The sequence below is a fragment of the Myodes glareolus genome, chromosome 3, assembly GCF_982192425.1.
Source record: "Myodes glareolus chromosome 3, mMyoGla1.1, whole genome shotgun sequence".
NCBI classification, from domain to species: Eukaryota; Metazoa; Chordata; class Mammalia; order Rodentia; family Cricetidae; genus Myodes; species Myodes glareolus.
The window spans coordinates 36906314-36925784 of record NC_142028.1 but is presented as its reverse complement, the minus strand read 5'-3'; the positions used below and the strand labels follow the sequence as shown (position 1 = coordinate 36925784).

Sequence of the window (19471 nt, the reverse complement as noted above, 5' to 3'; positions counted from 1 at the left end):
TGCTGTACACACACACACACAAACAGATTGTAGTCTGCTGTTCACACACATGCACACACACGCAGATTATAGTCCTCTGTACACACAAACATGCACACACATACATACACACACACACACACACACGCACACACTCCTTCATGACACACCCCTGCAGAGGCCGTCTTTCCCTGCCTACTATCTCCAGGTAGAAACTTTGTTTCCTATAGAAGGCAGCAACAGACAGGGCAAGAAGGGAGGAGTCAAGAGTCCTAAACCAGCTCCCACAGTACCCCCAAGAGAAAAGGTCTGACAGAGTCAGAGACACCAAGAGACAAATTGAAGTAAACCTTTGAAGCCAGGAGACTGAAGGAGGATGGAGGCCAACAAGAAAATGGAGAGGGAGCAGGGCTGGGAGAGAGAAGGAGGTCAGAGAGAGAGGAAGAGAGGAGGGGACAGAGAGAAGTGGGGGCGAGGAAGGAGGGGAGCAGGGCAGAGGGAGGAGGGGGCTGGTAGAGGGAGGCGAAGGCAGAGTGGGGAGGGGTGCAGGATAGAAGGAGGAGGAGAGTAGAACAGAGGTAAGTGGGAGAGAGGTGCAGGAGCGGAAAAGGTGGGAAAGGCGAGGTGGAGTCAGCAGAGTAGGGGCGGGCAAGACGGCGCGGACAAGCTCCGCCCAGTGGGCGTGCCCTATAACCCCGCCCCTCCGCCCGCCCTCGAAGCCCTAGCGAGCTGAGAGGTTGCAGGCGAGCTGTGCGAGCCCAGGAGCCCAGGCGCCCGCGTCCTAGCGCGGCCGAGCCCGAAGCGGCCCGCGCAGCCCCGGCTGCAGGTAGGAGGGGAGCTGGCGTCGGGGCGCTGGGTGGAGGGTGGGTCCCTAGGCTGCAGCGCCCCCCGTCCTCGCCCCGACGTGCGCCGGCTGCAGCCCAGAGATGCTCCGGAGGCGGGAGGGTTACAAGAGGCTGGGTGCCGTCGATATCATGGTTCATTTCCCAGTCGACGACGGGGTACCCAGGAGGCAGCTAGACCAACGTGCGCCACGTCCCCAGTTTCCGCATGCTTCATTCTTTCTGGGGCGGGGAGGATGGGGAGGCTAGGGACCACCTGAGGATGGGGACATCTCCTTTCCATTCTGGGGCGCCTCAAGCTCTCTGGAAACCCTAGATTCAAGAAAGTGCACAACAGCCTGGGCTGAGCGCGCACAAGCTGGCGCTGCTGCCCTGCTCACCCAAGAGTTGCCCGGTGCAAGAGGTGGATCCGGCCAGGTTTGGGTGGCAAACCTTCCTTCTTTTTTGTGGCAATGACCATACGTTCTCCAAGTTCAATCCCTCTGTACCCACACATCCCCGTCCCCATGGGTGACACCCACAGACGTCCTGTTCTGTAGTTGCTCTGGGCTTCCAACATGAGACTCAGAATGGCCAGCTCTGTACAGAGTCAATGTTCTTTCGAATCAGACCGAGTCTCAAGGAGAAAATTGTATTTTTGAAAGCCAATTGTTAAGACCAAGATACACAAGGTCCATGAACTGGACCTCCTGGCCACGAAGATCAGGGGTGAACGGGATTGTGACCACATCAGGGAAGGGACTATGTCCAGCTGAGCGGAACTGGATGCTAGCCCCAGTTTTTCTATGGCATGCGGGGTGTGTGTTGGGCAAGAGGAAAAAAAAAATAATGTTCTGGGTCCTGCCTGCATTTCTGTATATCTATCTGTTGTTGTGAACTTTGGTGGAAATAGTGGAGCCCGCACACCCCAACTTCCAAATTGCAAAACAAAAGAGGTCTGTGGGAATTCAAAGTGTCCTGCAGTCTTCCCCCGCCCCAGCTCTGGGGAGACTGAACCAGACCTAGCAGGTCCAAGTCAAAGCATCCTCAGACCCTCTTCAAAGCAAAGGAGAAGGTGAGAAAGTGGTCCTGGGAGGTTGAGTCCCTGCAGAGAGAGGAGAAATGGGGGAGTTTTCCCCAGAACAGGAGGGCAAAATGGCTGAGCCTCCCTCGAGCTTCAGAAAGGAATCGCCAGGCAGGCGGCAAACAAAGAAAGCGCTCTGTCTCTAGCCAAGTGCTGGCTTGGTGGCCAGTCACTAGAGGACAAACAGTGAGTCCCAGGCAGTGAGACACAGGCTGGCCTGTCCCCAGAGCCTCTGTGGAGTGGGGTTCCCTGAGAAAGGCACAGAAGACAGGCAGCTACCACTGCAGGAGAAAGCAGTAATGGTCATTCCCCAGTGGAAACCTCCTTCCCTTAGACCCACATTTGTAGAGATGTAAGGTCTCCGGAATGAGGCTCTAATGAGAGGTCCAGAGGCCAAGGCACCGGCAGCTCAGAGGGGAGAAGGCGAGGCTAAGGAAAGATACAGAACCTCCACACTTCTGCCAGCCCAGTATTTGACATTCCTAGCAACTCAGGAGCTAAGGCTGTGGATTCATCCACTGAGAAGGAACTCAGTGTGTTCCAGAATAAAGCCCACCTGGGAGGAAGGTGATTGCCTAATGGTCCAGCTATCCAGCTATCAGGGACCTGCGCTTATCTGCCTGTGTCGGTGAGGCGGGAAGGCTGTAAAATGTTTCCTCTGAATCCACAGCCAGGAACGAATGAATGTGTCCCTGGTGAGGGTTCAGTTTGGGCTGAACACTGCCATTGCTTGGCTGGGTGACCTTGGCCATATTCTAATCTCCCTCGGAAAGAAGAAATGGAATGTTGAAGCCTTTTGGTGTGCCAAGTTTGTAATTTCTACCCTAACCTCATAAAAAAGGGGTGCTTCCCTAAGCCCCACTTTAGAGTCAAGGGAAAATGAGACAAAGGGGGAAAGTGAGTTGCCCAAGGTCACACAGAGAGGAGGGGACAAGGCGAAGATCTGGCCATGCTCTTCTGGCTCCCAAGCCTTATTGTGCTTTGCTGGCCTCACATCTTCACATCTGTAAGGTGGGATCATCAAGTGTAGGTCGCTGACAGGAATTTCATGGTGGACTGGGGCAGTTCCTCCGGACATGCTGTCAGAAAAAAATGGTTGCTTCTCTTCCTTTCCTGCAAGGGACAGGTTCAGAGCAACGTTAAATAAATTGCCCTCCTGTAGAAATCCTATCCCTAGGACGGGCTGTGAGAGATCTCTCAGGTCACTTGGAACTCGGAGTTGTCTTTCCCTCCCTCTTGCTTATGTTGATGTTGGATGCCCGGCCAAGTGTCCACCCTAGCAAATCCAGCCTTGGCCACAATTTGCAGCCCTCTGCATCCTGAAGGCTCCCTATGACCATGAGAGTAGGCTAGAAGCCACACCTTTCCCTGTGTCCTGTTCCATGGCTTGCCAGATAGCCCCTTGGTCCCAAGCTGTGTTTAGTCAGCTTCCTTCTCCCTCAGAAGAATTCCTGAAGCCAAACCCAATGAGAGCCCCTTTGTCACCTTGCCTGGTCCTGAAATGGACATGTGGCAACAGGCCTGTCTTTGCCTAAATAAGAGCTGTCCCTTCCACTTAACTGTGCAGTGTCACCAATTCTTCACCTGGTCAGTCCTTGCCAGGATGGAAATGACCTTAAGAATGACTTCAAATGACCTTGAAATGACTTCAACTGCAAAAGGCAGCCCCCCTCTCCCCAACTAATGAGAGCAGTTCCTCCCTCAGTGATGAGGTCACCAAGCAGCCACTGCTCCAAGATTTGGTGACTTTTTAAATTTCCTTTTCTTTTTCTTTTTTATTTTCCATCCTTTTTTCTTCCTTCCTTCCTTCCTTCCTTCCTTCCTTCCTTTCCTCCTTCCTCTCTCTCTCTCCTTCTCCCCCACCCCTCTCATCAGCTTTGCCCTATTCTCTGAAAGCCATTGTGAAGTAGTGGAAGAGAACTTGGCACCTGAGAGTAAAGAGGCTGGGTGGCCAGATTTGAATCTCAAAATAGGGCTTCCTGGGAGAGGTGTCTCTGAACTTAGACGACCACCACTGTCGTTAACTCCAGACCAAGCCTGAGCCCTGGGCTGTGGAAGGAAGGCCAGTGAAACCACTCAGGGCAGAGACCCTTAACAGTACAGGCGGTAGGTGTGAACACAAGCTGTGACCTGGAATTCGGCTATAAACAAAGGCACAGTTTTCAAGAACCCTTATCCCCAGGACAGTATTGCAGTGACAGTGACAGCTGTCCTTGCCTGAACACTGACAAAATGCCAGGGAATGTGGACGTGCGGCACTTTTGTGGCAGCATTTAATTTTCACAAGCCCCTGTGAGGTGTGTGTAACTGTCCCTGTGCAGAGGGAGTAACAGAGAAGGACAGTAAATGACCCCGAGTCCAAACTCAGCCCTAAGCTCCCCTGCATCCAGCACCTGAACCCCCTCATCTCCAGGCCAGGCATCTGCCTAGTGGCTCTTGCCTGCGGGGGAAGGTGAAGTTTGGAGACCTCTGCTGTTATAATGCAGAACTGAGAGTCTAGCTGAGGTCACCATCCTATTCAAACGGATTTGTGGCCTGCACGTCACTTGAAGCTGGTATTGGTGACATGCACCCGGCCGCCACCTTTCCCAAACTCCTGGGTTTCTCATCTTTTGTTCCCACCACCTCCCTGCTCAGGAAGCCATTGAGAGCAGCCCAAGGAAGCCATCAGTTCCGTTTCCAGTGATCTGACGTGACACAGAAAAGGGCATCTGATTCGATGTGAGCTGCCTGCAGCGAATAGCCTTCTATTTTTATATTTCTCACAAATTGGAAATTACAAGGAGACCAGGTCTTGGAGAATGATTGCTGGTGGCAGACGGGAGGTGGGGGAGACATAAACTTGGGTGGAACGGAGCGCATTAGGGTGCTGGGCCCCTCAGCTGGCAAAGGGGCCCTGGGCTTCTGGGTTTGGTGTAATCCTGACGCACAAGCAAGGTGGGGAAGGCAGAAATTGGTGTCTGCTTGAGACAGTGGCCTGCCACACTGCTCACCTGACAGCTCCCCGATGTCTGCAAGGCCAGTGTCTTGTGCCAGCTCTTGAGCTAGCTGAGCCCTAGACAGAGGGACATTCAAGGTCAAAGATGCCCTGGAAGGCACTGGCAGCAGGTTGCCTCCCTGGCTTTACTGCTTGAGAAGAGCAGAGAGAGCACGCAGTTGCCATGAAAGGAGTGTAGACATTTGGAGCCAATGTTTTGGCTGCAAACTGGTGCTGACCACACGGCTCCTGGCTATCAGAGCAGCACTTTATAGTTTGTAAACCATGCCCTTGCTGGTGGGATGGGGAAGTAACCCAGGAAAAGATTAGAGAAGAATCCTGGAGACGAGTCTTCCATCAACCAAAGAGAATCTTGTTTTCAGATAGTTTTTCTCATAGACCTAAATCTGATTGACCTTGACCTAAATGAGTTCTCTCAGCTCAGGGAGAGAATATTTACTCATCTAATATGTAGAATTCCAGTTTTCAAAGCATTTTCTTAGTTGAGCCAGGCACTCCAAAGATACTATTACCATTACTATCCTCATCTTTTGGGGAAACTGAGGCTCAGAGGACTCCAAGCCTTTGCCTGTACCCTGGCTTCCCAGTCAACACAGGTCCTCTTTACTGAGCCCTTCTTCCTGAGAGGAAGCCTGGGTAGCACCATACTGGCAGGAAGAGGAACCCATAGCACCGGGGGTTGAAGTGGCGGACAGCAAGGATGGGCTCAGCCCAGAGACTGCAGAGTAAAGGACTGTCTCTCACTTGACCTGGGCTCTGACCAAAAACTGTCATTGTCCTGGTCATGGTCAGAGTTTAGGGTTCAGAAGTGTGATCCTTTGGTCTCAGCAGTAGCCAGATATGGGAGAGGGAGAGATGTGTGTTCTCAAACAGGCCTGCATGACACAGGCATGCTCATCTAAGGGAACTGGGGTGACGCAAACCCTCCAGCCTTTGTTAGGTTGTACAGAGGGGTCTGTGGTCTCAGAAGCCAGGAAGGATGTGGAGCAACATTCCTATGTAAGCCGGGTTATCTGAAGACCACTGTTGGAGCATCATGTGGCTAACAGTGTGCTCAACACGGATCGGGGGATGGGCACAGAATAGATCACCTGCTTAGAATTGATGTGGAACACTTGCTGTGCTGATGGTTGTGACATCTTACCTGTTTGGGACACTTGCCTCTGGGGTACAGTAGGGGAAGTAGGAGGCCTGGGGGTTTCTCCAGTCCCCTAGCTGTTGTAAGGTGGACTAAAGAACCTGACCAGTCATCTGACTGCTGCCCGCGTGTCCCACCTCCAGGCCCTGGACAAGGTTGGCTGGCCATGTGACTGCTGCCTGTGTGCCCCACCTCCAGGCCGTGGGCAAGACTGAGTCCCTCACTTCACCCACTGCAAGGTTGGTGCTGGGGTGGATGCTCTCCCCAGCTCTGCGGCAGGGGCCTGGAGAGTGGGTGCCCTGCTTGTCAGCTATGTTCGGATGGGGTCTTGCTGACGCCAAAGCCCGTGTTTTTCCATGTTGTTCACTTCTTTGAAAAGCACCTGAGCAGAGAGAAGGATGTACAGAGGTGACATGAGGAGCTGTGAGGAGATGGGGCCCATTCTTTGCCATTTCTGGGACTGCTTCCGGAGCTTGGGATCAAGGACTCACCTGTAATTAAAAGCAAAAAAAAAATAGGAAACCGTAACACTCCCCACCTATAAAACAAAAACAAAACCAAAAAACAGCATTCATGGAGAAGGGTGAGAAGCGGTCTTACAGATGTATGTTTGTAAAGATGGGGTTTAAAGGCAGGTGCGTGCCATTTAACAGGTTTCCTAGAAAGAAAGTGCAGGTGATATAGGTGATATATGGGGTCATCCCCCTGATGTTGACTCTGTGACATGATATGGAGCCAGCCCCAGTACCAAGATCCTCCATAAGGAAGGGAGACACCAAAATTGAAGGGTTGTCCCAAGTTAGTTCACAAACAATGACAGAGCTGGGACTCCATGAGACCTGAGCTAGCATACCTGAGAAGGAAGCCTGGTTTTGGCTGCGGGGACCACAGATACCTCTCTTCTCAGGACTGCTGAACGGGATAGCTGTCCTATTGCTGCTGCCCATTCCTCAGGCTCCAAGCAGGGCTGGGCAAGGAAGCTGCCTATCCCGCTTCCTCCTCACCCCCTGAATTTCTCCATGACACCCTCCTGAGGCTAATGGCTGGGTAAGACGCGCGCTCTTTCTCCAAATGGCACTGAATGGCAGTAATGACAGAGCAGATGTGGTACCGCTCCTTTGCTAGGGCATTCAATGGAAACACCAACCGGGAGAGTTCAATGGCAGTGCAGGGCTGCTGGCAGCCTGCTCAAAAGGGATGCTATCGACCTGGGCCAGGGCAGAACATCCCCTCCCCAGCCTTGGAGGCTCACTAGTCCCAGAGACAGCCAGTGTCCTTCCTAGGCTTGGGGTCCTCAACTGTTTCTGGGGCATCAATCCATGGCAGCTTTTGGAAACTTTCCTGGAGGCCTCCGGGGACCTATATAAGTTAGATACTGGGACATTCGGTCACACCAGATAGAATGTTGTGCACCTACTGTGTGCCAGGTTCTGGGAAAAAAGAGCTTCTCATTGTGGAAATTTTATCTCTTCAGGGACCCAGATCTCCATTCCCTTTCCTTCTCCATCATCTGTATAGTTCCTTGAGTGAGAGCCAAAAATCGCACAGCTGGGGACCATAGCAATAGGAGCTAAGGGCTAAGTGGGTAGAGAGGCAGCCAGTAGACAGGCCATTCTTCATGTCCTATTAATTCAGCTTCCTAGATAGTATGTCACTGGTTTCCGAGGACAACATGGACCTTACCCAGACTGTTCTGCCTCGGTTTGCACATCCACAGAATGAGAAGACAGGGGTCTATGATGACTGCTGGTGGAACTGTGTATCCCAACCAACCAACTGTAATGCTGGGGGATCGGGGAGATGGTTCAGTGTCTGGAGGTGACATGTTAGAATTGGTTTATCAGGAAAGACTGCCACCACTCGGACAGCTCCCAGTTCATTCTCTGGCGTAAAATATCATCCTAACCTCCCGCCTTGGTCCCTATAGTGGCGGTTTTTTTTTTTTTTTTTTGACCCAGAAGGCTGCGTCTCAGGATTTTGAATCTAAAACCACAAGCATACCCACTGTAGGCAGCCCTGTGTTGCAGATGGGTAAACAGAGGCCTAGACAGTTGTCCTAGGCCCAACAGATGCTAGGACCCAGAACTTCTCACCCAGCCTCGCTGCTCTTTCCCCTGCCCCAAGCCGGCCCAGCTTGACTGTTGAGAAATTATTAAATAGAGTTGGAGGAAGGACTCTGGTTGCCATGACAACGGAGCATGTGTCCTCGGGAGATAATGGCGTTGCACAAGGAGAGTGATGTGTGTGGAATGCTGATTCAGGAGCTTCTGGAGTGAGGGAGCCTGTGAAAAAGCAGAGGGGACTATGTTGAAGCATTAGGCTCCCCAACCAGGATGCATGGGTGCACAGAGATGGGTGCGCAGGGCTGGAATCACTGCCCAGATGCTCACTGCTGTTGAGATCCTTCCTTTCTCAACCCGCTCAGAAAGGGACACATCGCTGCCATAGAATTAGGTAGAGCAGAGGCAACAGCAGAGCTGGCCCTGTGCCTCTCACTGCTGCAGGGAAAGCCTAGCCTAGGGGGTGGAAGCCAACTGCTGGGGTCTTAGGAGGGATGGTCTCAGGGCCCTGCAGAGCTCTGGTTCCTCCTCAGGACAAGGACAGTGAATGTACAGATTCTGCTGGACCTCCTGGAACAGGTCGGCCCAAAGGAAGAGGACACCGCATGCTGCCAGAGGCAGAGCATCAGCTTTGAAGGCAAAGTCAAATATCCCCCCCCCACACACACACACACACACATTCCTTTAGTTCCGTGCCTCTGGGCAAGTTATGCATCTTTGAGCCTCAGCATCCTCAGCTGGAAAATGGGGGAAAGACCATTCCCCACCTCACAGGAGATTACAAGACGATGTACGGTATGGTAGGTGAAGCCACCAGCTAGCAGCCACCATCTGTCATTAGCCCAAGGAGAAAGATGAGGGGCAGGGGTCGCTGCTGCCACCGGTGAAGCTGCAAGAATGAAAGTTGCTGAAGTCAGTCCAGGGGCACAAGATGCTTGTCCCCAGGCTAGAACATCCATCAGGAGACACACAAACACTTCCATCCTCAGAAACAGGCACAATGCTTTGCATGCTGTGTGCACTGCATCCCTAAAAACCTGTGAGCACACCACACTGGAGGAGATGGGTTCCTTCCGCCAGCTGTGTAAATGACCACAGACCGCAGGCCTCTTTGGAAAATATTCTCACCCGTACCATTGATGTCTCTTGTCTGGACAGCTGGTAAAATACATTTCTCTCCTGGATCAGAAAATGTGAGGGTAACACCTTGAGGAACCCCAGAGTGTATCACTTGCATGCTGATAGGGATGTGAGCTGGCTGTCACCCCATTCCTTCTTGGAAGAGGAAAGAGAGAGAGTGCTGGGTTTGGGCGTGTGGCCATCGCTGAGGGAGAATCGCGAGCGCCAATGGAGATGGAAGTAGGCGACCATTTTGTTCCTATTCCTGAACCTGTCGGAGCAGACCCAGTCCTCAAGATGAGGTTGTATCCTGCTTGTGTGTCCCCTACACATAGCCAACAATGTTGGCTAACAGGTTCCCCAAACCTTCACCTGCAGTCAGGAGAGGGACAAGAGACTCCCTCAGTGGCAGAGTGTGGTTCACATTTCGTCAGGATTTTTGGCAACCTTCTAATTTTTGAGTTCACTGGAAGAGTTTGAAATGATCGATCTCTCCCTGGGATTTCCCCGGCTGCTGTAATCTGTTGCATGTAGCTGAGTACTCCCAGCATTATTCCTCTGCCTGTTCCCTACCGATACCTCATAACAAACGATGTCAGCCGTCAAGCATTGTCTTGTGTGTTAGGTACTCCCCTCACGGTACTCTCCAAGTGCGAGTCCTCGCATGAGACGCTCTGTTTGCACGGAGAGCTTATGACTAACCTTTACCCTCGCCGCATTCATCTCGGGCTGTGACTCAGAAGCAGGTTGCCCTGCTCCACGTGCCACGGTCCTGCTCTGCTCTTCCCATCTTAGTTTGTGACAAACATCTGATCACCCTTTGACCCCAAGCAGAAGCTATTCATAGGCTGGAGCTGACTTCACAGGACCCGAGGAATTTGTTCAGTCTGTAGACCATCTTCCGGGATTCTACCTGAGGAGTTTGTTCAGGCTATATACCATCTTCCGGGATTCTTCCTCCGTCAGGATTTTCACTTTATGGGAGAGGGTGGGGAGTCATCGCGTGGAATCCCTCTGGAAAGCCGAGGGGAGAAGTGAGCAGCAGACGTGAAAGTGAGCCTCTGTGCGTCTTTATAAACATAAAATCAGCCTTAGACCCCGGAACCCTACCCTTTGTCAGTTCCGAGAATACAGCCTCCTCTCATCCTTGTAAAGTACTCTAGGCCAGTGTTTCTTAACCCGTGGGTCTGGACCCCTGGGGAAGAGGGTGGAACAACCCTTTCAGAGCAGTTGCCTAAGGACATCAGAAAGCACACATATTTACAATAGGATTCATAACAGTAGCAAAGTTACAGTTCTGAAATAGCAACAAAATAATTTTATGGTTGGGGGTCACCAGAACATCAGGAACCATATAAAAGAGGTGCAGCATTAGGAACGTTGAGAACAATTGCTCTGGGTATTTTTACCTTGTCTGAGATCTTATGAAAAGAGGAATGGGATTTGTTGTTTTCCCAATAGAAAGCAGAATGCCTTGCATGCTTTTCTGAACTCCATCACCCCGAACATTGACACCCCTAGAAAGGGCCACCTCTACCCTCACCCTTCGACTACACCCAGAGAAACACTCCTCTAAGGAATCATGGTGGCACTATGTACCTTAAGACTGCAAATCAAAGGCCATTGGGGCCAAGTGGTCACAACAATGACTAAGGGAGTTAGGGACAAGGTGACAGTAATGTTGGGGCTCAGCCCCCTCTCCAGGGGATGCAAATTCAGATCTGAAAATTCTAAGTAGACATCATATAAGACAAACATATTTATCCCAAAGAACACTGGTTCTTGGGCAACCTTCAGTGACCTTGTTGCTTACCATTAGCCTCTGGGAGGGCTGGACAAAGCCTGTGACACTGTTGGGGAGGGTGTCCCCAGTATGGATGCTTGACCAGGAACCTTGAAGCTGTCCCTGGTTACCTTCACTGTTGAGCTATTCTGTGCCACCCAGACAGGCCTCCGCCTGGCCTCACTTCTACGTGTGACTTACTAGGGATGTGATTAATTCAACTAGCCCTGGCAAGAGTCCCCACTCCCCCAAATTTGCATTCTGTTAACTCCTGTGGGAGTTTCCAACATTCTGGAAAAGGCGGAATGGTTATTTAACCCCATGGGCTCTCACAGTGCTTTTACAAGGCAGAGAGCCATGTGAGAGAGTGCCAAGTGGTCACCCTGTCATTCATTTGCTGGTCCCAGTTAATCCTTCCGGTGGGCTGAGCTCCGAGTCTTTGCAGAGGCGGCCTTGGAACAGAGGCCCTCCAGAGAACCCGCCTTCGGCACCACAGGAGGTCAGGAAAGGAGAGGAAGGGAGAGGGGCTAGCACCCCTGGCTCGCCTCTGTGAGGTTGTCTTGTGTCCAGTGCAGGACTGGATGGGCAGGCAGCTGCCTGCATGGATGTCTGTGTAGGGGGTTTAACACCCCGAACCTAGTTAGGACCCACAGAAAAAAATCAATGACCCGTGTTCTGAGGCCAAATTTGAATTCAGATCATTTCTCATGAATGACCTTGGGCTCCTCCAATCTCAGATTGCTTCTGGTGAGTGTGTGCTCCCTCCTTCCCTGAGTACTTCTGTAGAAAAGGAGTCCTTTCTACCACCCCCTCCCCTTCCCCCTCTCTCCTCAATCATCCCCCCCTCCTCACTTCCCCTGTTCTTTCGCCTTGCCATCATCTCCCTGCCTTCTGCCCCTCTTATTTTTCCTTCTCCCCTCTCTTATCCTCCTAATCCCACCCTCTCCACTCCTTCCTCCTTCACATCCATCCTCCATGCCTCCCTGCCCTCTCTTAGATCCAGGATACTGATGCTGGGGTAGATGGGGAGAGCAGTAAGCATCCTGAGCTGGCACACTTGGGGGCTACAGAGAATGCTCAGAGCCAGTGAAAGGGGTGTGGTTCAGGGCTTTCTTTATAGGAAGCATCAGAAGGCTCCAGCATAAGGTCACTGGGTAGTGAGGATCCTAGCTGTATAAGAAACAGCGTCTGAAATGCTATCTGCAGAACTAGGGACAGAGCCCTACAGTCCTGCCACATCTTGGGGGTTCCTCCAACTGGCCCCAGTGGTCTGGCATGGAAGTGTTTATGCCAGGGACAGCAGCATCTGCCACCCATCCAGCCTTTTGCCTTGTTTCCTGAAAGCCCCTTCTTAAACACTTGGCAGCCCAACACCGGCTTGAGGATATACGCTGTCCTTGGACCTTAAGGATGGAAGCCAGGAGAACACACATGCATCCGGTGCTGTGTGTGGAGTTGTAGGGGACACCAAGTCCCGTCTGTACAGATCTGGCAGCTCTCTCACAAGGACCAGGCAGTGGTGTCAAATCCCCTCGGGTCCGTTTCCCTGCGAGCTGGTGGTCCTGTGTCCCCACAGAGATTCATGCTTAGGAGCTTGGGCAACCAATCTAACCACCCTCTTAGGACTTTTGCAGGCTTTCCTTATCTGGGCCTCCATTTCCATATCTGTGCAATGGGCATGTGACATGGTATGTGACAATGGGCATTTGACAGGGTCAAATGACATGGTAAAGGAGATATACAAACATATTAAAGACACAGGAAGCTTCAGTGGGATGGATCTGCAGTCCCACTATAGGATAAACACATCTTCCTGAACACAAGGCCCTGTACAGCAACGGGCTATGCCCAGGAAGGAATCCATGGTGCTGGTCCATCTGTGTTCATCTCTCAAATGTCCTGGGAGCTCCATAAGGAGACTGCAGACTCCATCTCGAATCTCATACCCCGGTACCCAGCATGGGACCTGGCTCACTCGATGCCGGGCAGATTAGATAGAAAATTGCCTCAACAAAATGAGGTGCACCACCAGACACCAGATAATTAGGCATCAGAATGGGGTTTGGCAGGATGCCGACGGTGTGATGGAGAGAGAAAACGAATGAAATCGGAATGAAGAGGCTAAGGTCACTGGGAAGCAGAGCCCTACCCCTCTGCTTGCACACAGAAGGCAACTAAGGCACAGAGGGCAAGCTGTTGGCTCGAGGCTACCCAGCTAGGGAGGTGTGAGCTCAGTGCTCCTCCCCATGGGTGGTGAGGTCATGAGCTGAGAGCCAGGGTCTCCAGGAGAAAAGATGCTTATTAGAACCCAGATCTTGCAGCCGAATGAGGGGTACTGCCAGGCTGTCACGTTACCTCTCATTCAAATCTCAACACCCAGCTTCTGGCTAGGAGAGTTTGACAAGTTGCTTTGCCTCTCTGTGCCTCCATGTACTCTTCTGTGGAGTGGGATTATTGCTAATTGATAGCTTAATAGTTATTCAGAGCAGCACAGCTTGTACATTTGATGTTGTTCTCACCAGGGTATTAGGGTACCTTCAGCTGCCTTCTCCCTGGAAGGACCAGAGCCTCAGCTTCCTCTTCCTCTTGCCTGGGCAACTTCATCTCATAGCAGCCCCAGCCCTCCCACTGTGGCCATACCAACTGCGATGGACTCTGAAGCCAGGAAGCCTAAAGTCACAGAGAATTTACCCAGGCTTGGACCCAGGATGCACAAGCTAAGGGAGGCGGTAGGCCAGGCTCTGACTCCAGGGCCCAGGTTAAGTTCTGGGTGATCTGGGACAGCTCATTTGACCTCTTTGAGATATGGACCTCTTTGGCATCACGACTGCAAGGTGGGACTATTGGTCATGTAGCTTCGGTGTCTTGCTCTTCTCTGGGTCAGACATGAAGCTGGAAACCACAGCACTCATGAGCGTTTTCTGTTGAGCTCTGAGAAAAGAAGTGGCTTCCTGGAACTCCCCAGTGGATGCTGGGAAAACCTAGCATCCAGTACTAGGGCTGCTGCTGACCCCAGGGTAGGCTGAGGTGGTCAAGAGGTTTGCAGTTCTTGAATGAGTGTGGGAGAGTTCAAAGACTGGAAAGATAAAGTCACTCTTGTGCTGTGTGATCCTGAGCTTGTGCCAGTCTTCTCCGGGCTTTATGCAGATATATAAATGTTGTATAGAACCCGTCTAGACCAGGGAGAGCGATTCTTTGATCCCCTTATGTGTCAGCTGAGGGTCCAAGAATGGGGATTGTTCTGGAGGTCTAGCTGGACAGTCCCATCAATCTTGCCTGAAGCAGCCCTTTTCCCCTGAACACCTGTGGCCCTCCAGGACCTCACATCTCTCTGACCTCTCTCCCCTGGGCTTGCCGTCATTGCGAGTTGCTCCCTATGAGAGTGTGTATATGGCTGATCATCTCTTTGCCAGCACCTGGAACTTTCCCTTATTGGCACATCCTGTGTGTCTTGGCTTCAAGTCTCACCACATTCTTGAAGCCCAAAACTAGACCAAGCCAAATATCCCAATTAAGAACCCTGCAGAGATCAGATGGGAAGCCAGCCCCACAAAATCTGGGTTCCCTCCCTCACAGCTTCCAGGGCCAGCACACCTGTGTCATACTACCTCGTCCCAGCGAACATTGCTGCTACCAGAGCTGCCCTGTGCATAGCAAGGCTGGAACTTTCCCCTGAGAACCCACTGACTGCAGCCCTAGGCTGGCAGTCCTGTTTCCTTCTCTACCTGGGGCATATAGTAATCCAACCTAAGTAGCTGCAGTAAGTCTGGGCACTAGAACTCCTGTGACATGCCTGGAATACAGTAGGTGCCTAATATATGCAGCACTTCTATGACAGGATCCACGCACGGGGACTTGAGTACACAGCAGATGTCCCAAGGGTGGGCCTAGCATTTCTCTCTCAATCGGATAATAAAATGCATTGTTTCCTCTTGGAATGAAGCCAAACCCAATATTAATTTCTTTCTTGAACCACCACAGTTCTGAAAGAGATAAAAGCAAGTGTGGGCTATTACAGCTGCTGCAAGCCTCTGCCATTCCAGTAATTACTGAGCAGAAGGGAGGGAGAAAGATGAAGCAGCAGTGAGCCCAGCCAGGGAGGGAGAAAGAAGGAGGGGTGAGAGAAGGGGGGAAAGGGGAGGGAGGAAAGGGAAGCAGGGAGAGAGGCAAGCGGGAGCAGCATTCAGAGTTGCTCTGCCTCCTCAGACCCACAACTCATGAGCTGGGACAATGGCACCCGTGACTCTCCAGCCCTGGCTTCCCGGCCTCTGCCTCCTTCCTCCCACACCGGGCCCTCTGAAGCCAGGAGACAGAGGGAGATTGTCCATCGGGGTGTCCCTGCACGCCCCTCTTTCACAGCTGACCACTGGTTCAGCACTGGGCTGCCCATCTCTAGACCACCAGCAGGCCCTGCTCCATGGTGGAGCCCCAGTGCCCCAGACCAAGTCCCCATGTTTCTCTTGGACTCAGACTGAGAGCCCCACCCATTTATAATACAAAAAATCATTTGAACTGCAGCCTCCGAGACCTTGTGCAATGCAACCCGTTACCCCTCCACCTGGACCCGCGCCCTTCTTGGCCTCTCTGCTAAAACCAAGAGCTCCTTCCAGCCTTGGGGGTCTTTGCACTGCTTCAAACACCATGTCCCAGAGTGTCACATTTCCAACTAATAATTCAAACTGAATTTTGTTGTTCTGGCCAAATAAAACAAGCCCAAGGGCCACTTCTGACCCATTTGCCATATCTGATCTAGGACTTCCAACTCCTCACTCCTTTCTGGCAAAGTCTCCGGCAGAGGGACCCGCAGAACTCTTTTTGCTTAGCTGTGTTTTTGTCAATGACTTCAGGACTTGGTCCCAGAACCACACTGAAGAGGCCTGGGCCATCACTGAATCACTCACCACCCTTCTGGTCTCTTTCACTAACTCCATCCTCTCAGTGAATCTTCTGTTTGCCTCACAACCAGTCCCTGCGCTCATTACTCCAGCCCAGCTCCCCTCTCAGCCTCTGCCGGGAAGGAGCTGGCCCTCTTCCTGTTCCAACTGAGGTAAAGACCCACAGCAAAGAGATTCACGTGTTTACAGCTGGTGTTCCCCGCTAGGACTGATACCCGGCTTCTGAAGTGCTGAGCGTCTGAGGGACCAGAGTCTCAGAGTGCCTGGCCCTACATCCCTGTGTTACCTCTGCTGGTGTATTCTCACATGGGTGCAGTCGGGAGTACTGGGTGCAGATTATCTCCACGTGAAAGGGTGAACGTCCACGTAGTACCTGAGATTTCCTGAGCCCCTGTCAGCCAGTGCCGGAGTTATCCTGCATGTCTCTGTGCCTGGCCTTGCTGATCTCATCCCGCCCCCCTCATTTATCCAGATAGGGGTCAGAGAGGCGAGGCAGCTCACCCAGCATGGGCAGATCCTGGAGGGAGCCAAAGCCAGACTCAGGAATAAGGCGGCTTCCGTAATAGGCAAGACAGGCTCTGCATCCCGAGTCCTCCCCCGGGCACCAGTTCCATCACCCCAGCCTCCTGTGTTTGTGTTCAGACATAGACATGAAATCACAGCTCTTGGCTCTGCAGCTCTTTCTCAGATGCTGCAGGTGTTTGCATTTCCGGAAAGCAGAAACGGCAGCCTGGCTTCCTCAGGGCCAGCTCTTCCACGTAGCCCTGCCTGGGACCCCTGGGCCGGACTTGAGGACTTTTGGACTGCCTTCCCTGAGGACCCAAGGGGCCAAGGGAGTCTTAGAGCCACAGGTGACCGTGAGGACCATCCTTGCCCATCCGTCCTGCAGTCACAGAATGCCACAGGCCAGTGTTGGATAATGACAACAGCCTTATGGAAGCTGGGAGTCTGTGGCGATCTTGTTGAATCGTCCTGAGACACAGCCGGAGAGAGGCCTAGAAGGTGGAATTCACCTTTGTGACCACCACTCCAGCAACGGTGACATTGGTGGGAGCCAAGCCTCACAACCAACCTGACCACTTCATTAAAAGCCATAGTAGGGACACTGTGGCATCCCAGAGTAGAGTAGCTGGGCTTTAAAAAAGACCCTGGAAGTGCAGACTAGTACCTCAGCAAGATATCCTCTTCCTCAACAGCTGGCTCTCTCTGCCACACTTGAGTACAGACTGGGCAGCCCGTGATGGCTCAGATCCCAGGGAAGGAATCTGATTGGCTAGCTTAGATCACATGGTCAGACCTGGGCTGAGATTGATCATTCTGAATAAATATGGCGGCTGGAGCCTACTGGGATAGTGGGACAACTGAGGACACTTGTGGTCACAAAAGAAGCGAGCCCATTTGTTTGTCTGTATATCTTGACACGGAAGCAGGCCTCATCTTCAACCTTCTGCTCTCTCTGTCCTGGAAGGTGCAGGCTGCCTCTACCTGAGGTCACAGCTCTCCCTGATGTGGCCAGACCTGGCCAAAATGGAGATAGAAATTCAGGACAAGCCTATCACTATGCAGGATGCTCAAACTGAGCAGGCCACCTTGAGGAGAAGCAGGGGTGATCGTCAAGTGTTCCCATGAGGAGGACACGGTGGTACTGGGTAACAGGCGGCATGTGAGGGGCTGAAGACCACACACTGCACACAGGGCATCTGGGGCAGGTCCTAGGCACAACGCCCATGCTACCTACCCATGGCTTTTGCTCATCTCCTATGTGGGAGTCATTAAGCAGCATTTCCTTCCTGTGATCCAGTTTGTTCTGTGGGTTCCATAAGTTTAGTTTGCATTATTTTGTTAGACAGCTTCTATAGAATGCTCTAGAAAAAAATGTTAGCACACAAAGAAGAAAATAAATTCCATGGATGTCTGTTGGCATGTTTAGGGGGCAGAACCTTAAATAGGCCTACCTCCTCACACTAAAAAAAAATACAGGGCGCTTCCCTGTACTCTGGCATCATGTTTTACAACACTTCTGCAAGTTTATATGGAGGATGGAGAAAAGTATCAGCTGGAATCAACTTTAATTTTGTATATTGAAAAAAGAAAAGAAATTATCAGCCCAGTTCCTGACACCCAGCAGGCCCTGAGCATTGACTTACTCCTGGTTCCTCTTTTCCCCCAATAAAATTATGGAACACCCTGCCCATTGCCACAGCTGTCCTCCTAACACAGCTCACCCTGCATGTCTCCGCATCCGCGGGCCAGTTCTGAGCTGCATGGACTCACTGCCGTCACCCTGCTGGGGACGCTCTGCAGTCACGAGCACAGCTTGCATCTCAACTGCTTCCCCCTGCCTGTTGCTCCCTGCCAACGGTCCAGCACCCTTTGGCCTAGCCTGCCCATTCACCTCCCTGACTATCTCCTCACTCTATTCTGCAGGCTCTGCGGAGGGAGCCTTCAGGAGAGGACCCACTGCAGAGAGCCATTGGGTAAGATAAGCAACCATCTGGGTCATTCTGCCAGTCACAGGAGATGGGCCCCATTCTACAGATGGGGAAACTGAAGCTCAGAGCAGTCATGGCGATCACTCGGTGAAGTACTTGGACTCAGAACCAACGTGAAGCCCTGAGTTCAATCCCAAGCAAGAGACACACACTGTCTCAGGAATAATGGACAGCTGCTGAGGAATGTCACCCAAGGTTGACGTCTGCCCCACATAGGAACACATGTACATGCACATGTGTACCTGCATACATACACACAAACAGAGAGAGAGAGAGAGAGAGAGAGAGAGAGAGAGAGAGAGAGAGAATCAACTGGAGTGTTAAGTCATAATACTAAGCACTATGTACTCAGCTGGTTACAAACAAACTTCTTTTTCTTTTCTTTCTGCTTGCTTTTTTGATATTGGCTGTATATCCCAGGCTGTCCTCATCATGACCCTCCATCCTCAGTCTAGTGTTCCACCAAACATGGCTTCCTTTGCATTCCCTCTCAACAGTTCACTGAGAGGTGTGCTGCTGTCCTTGCTTTAAAAAGCTGGACCAGAGCAGAGAGATTGAAGCAATTAGATAAAGTCACACAGCCCCGACATGGCAAAGTGGATGATTAGACCTCAAAGCACCTTCAGGGACCCCTGCCCTATCGTTGTAACCCACTCTGTCCTCCTACAACCCCAGGCCGCAAAGCTGCTGTCCACGTGGACCGGAGCTGACATCACACGCCCACCCACCAGGACCCCTGCTGCCAAGTTTGTGTTTCGAGACATGGCGACTGACAATAGCAAGGTGGCCGATGGGCAGATCTCTACTGAGGTCAGCGAGGCCCCTGTGGCCAGCGACAAGCCCAAAACTTTGGTGGTCAAGGTGCAGAAGAAGGCCGGAGACCTCCCTGATCGGGACACATGGAAGGGTCGCTTCGACTTCCTCATGTCCTGCGTGGGCTACGCCATAGGGCTGGGCAACGTGTGGAGGTTCCCTTACCTCTGCGGGAAAAATGGTGGTGGTAGGTGGCCACCTGGTGACCTCAGGGCCAGGTCTTTGCATCTTTTGGGTCTGCCTTAAGGGAAGGGAGGAGCTTTAAGAGCAGATCCTGTTTATCACCTCT

The 19471-nt window shown here is 52.0% G+C and overlaps 1 protein-coding gene across 2 annotated transcripts in view; it reads left to right on the top strand.

Annotated features, from left to right (window-relative positions):
- Positions 1-720: 720 nt before the first annotated feature.
- Slc6a1 (solute carrier family 6 member 1) overlaps positions 721-19471 on the top strand; it is a 33332-nt gene continuing 14581 nt past the window's right edge. The window contains exons 1-3 of one of the 2 annotated variants that reach the window (XM_048438646.3): positions 721-805; positions 18305-18354; positions 19045-19369. In XM_048438646.3, coding sequence (XP_048294603.1) covers positions 19132-19369 — 238 coding nt within the window. In that variant the 5' untranslated portion in view covers positions 721-805; positions 18305-18354; positions 19045-19131. Of the gene's footprint in view, positions 806-11674; positions 11730-18304; positions 18355-19044; positions 19370-19471 lie in introns of those variants that run through there. The other variant, XM_085686860.2, reaches the window with a different exon arrangement.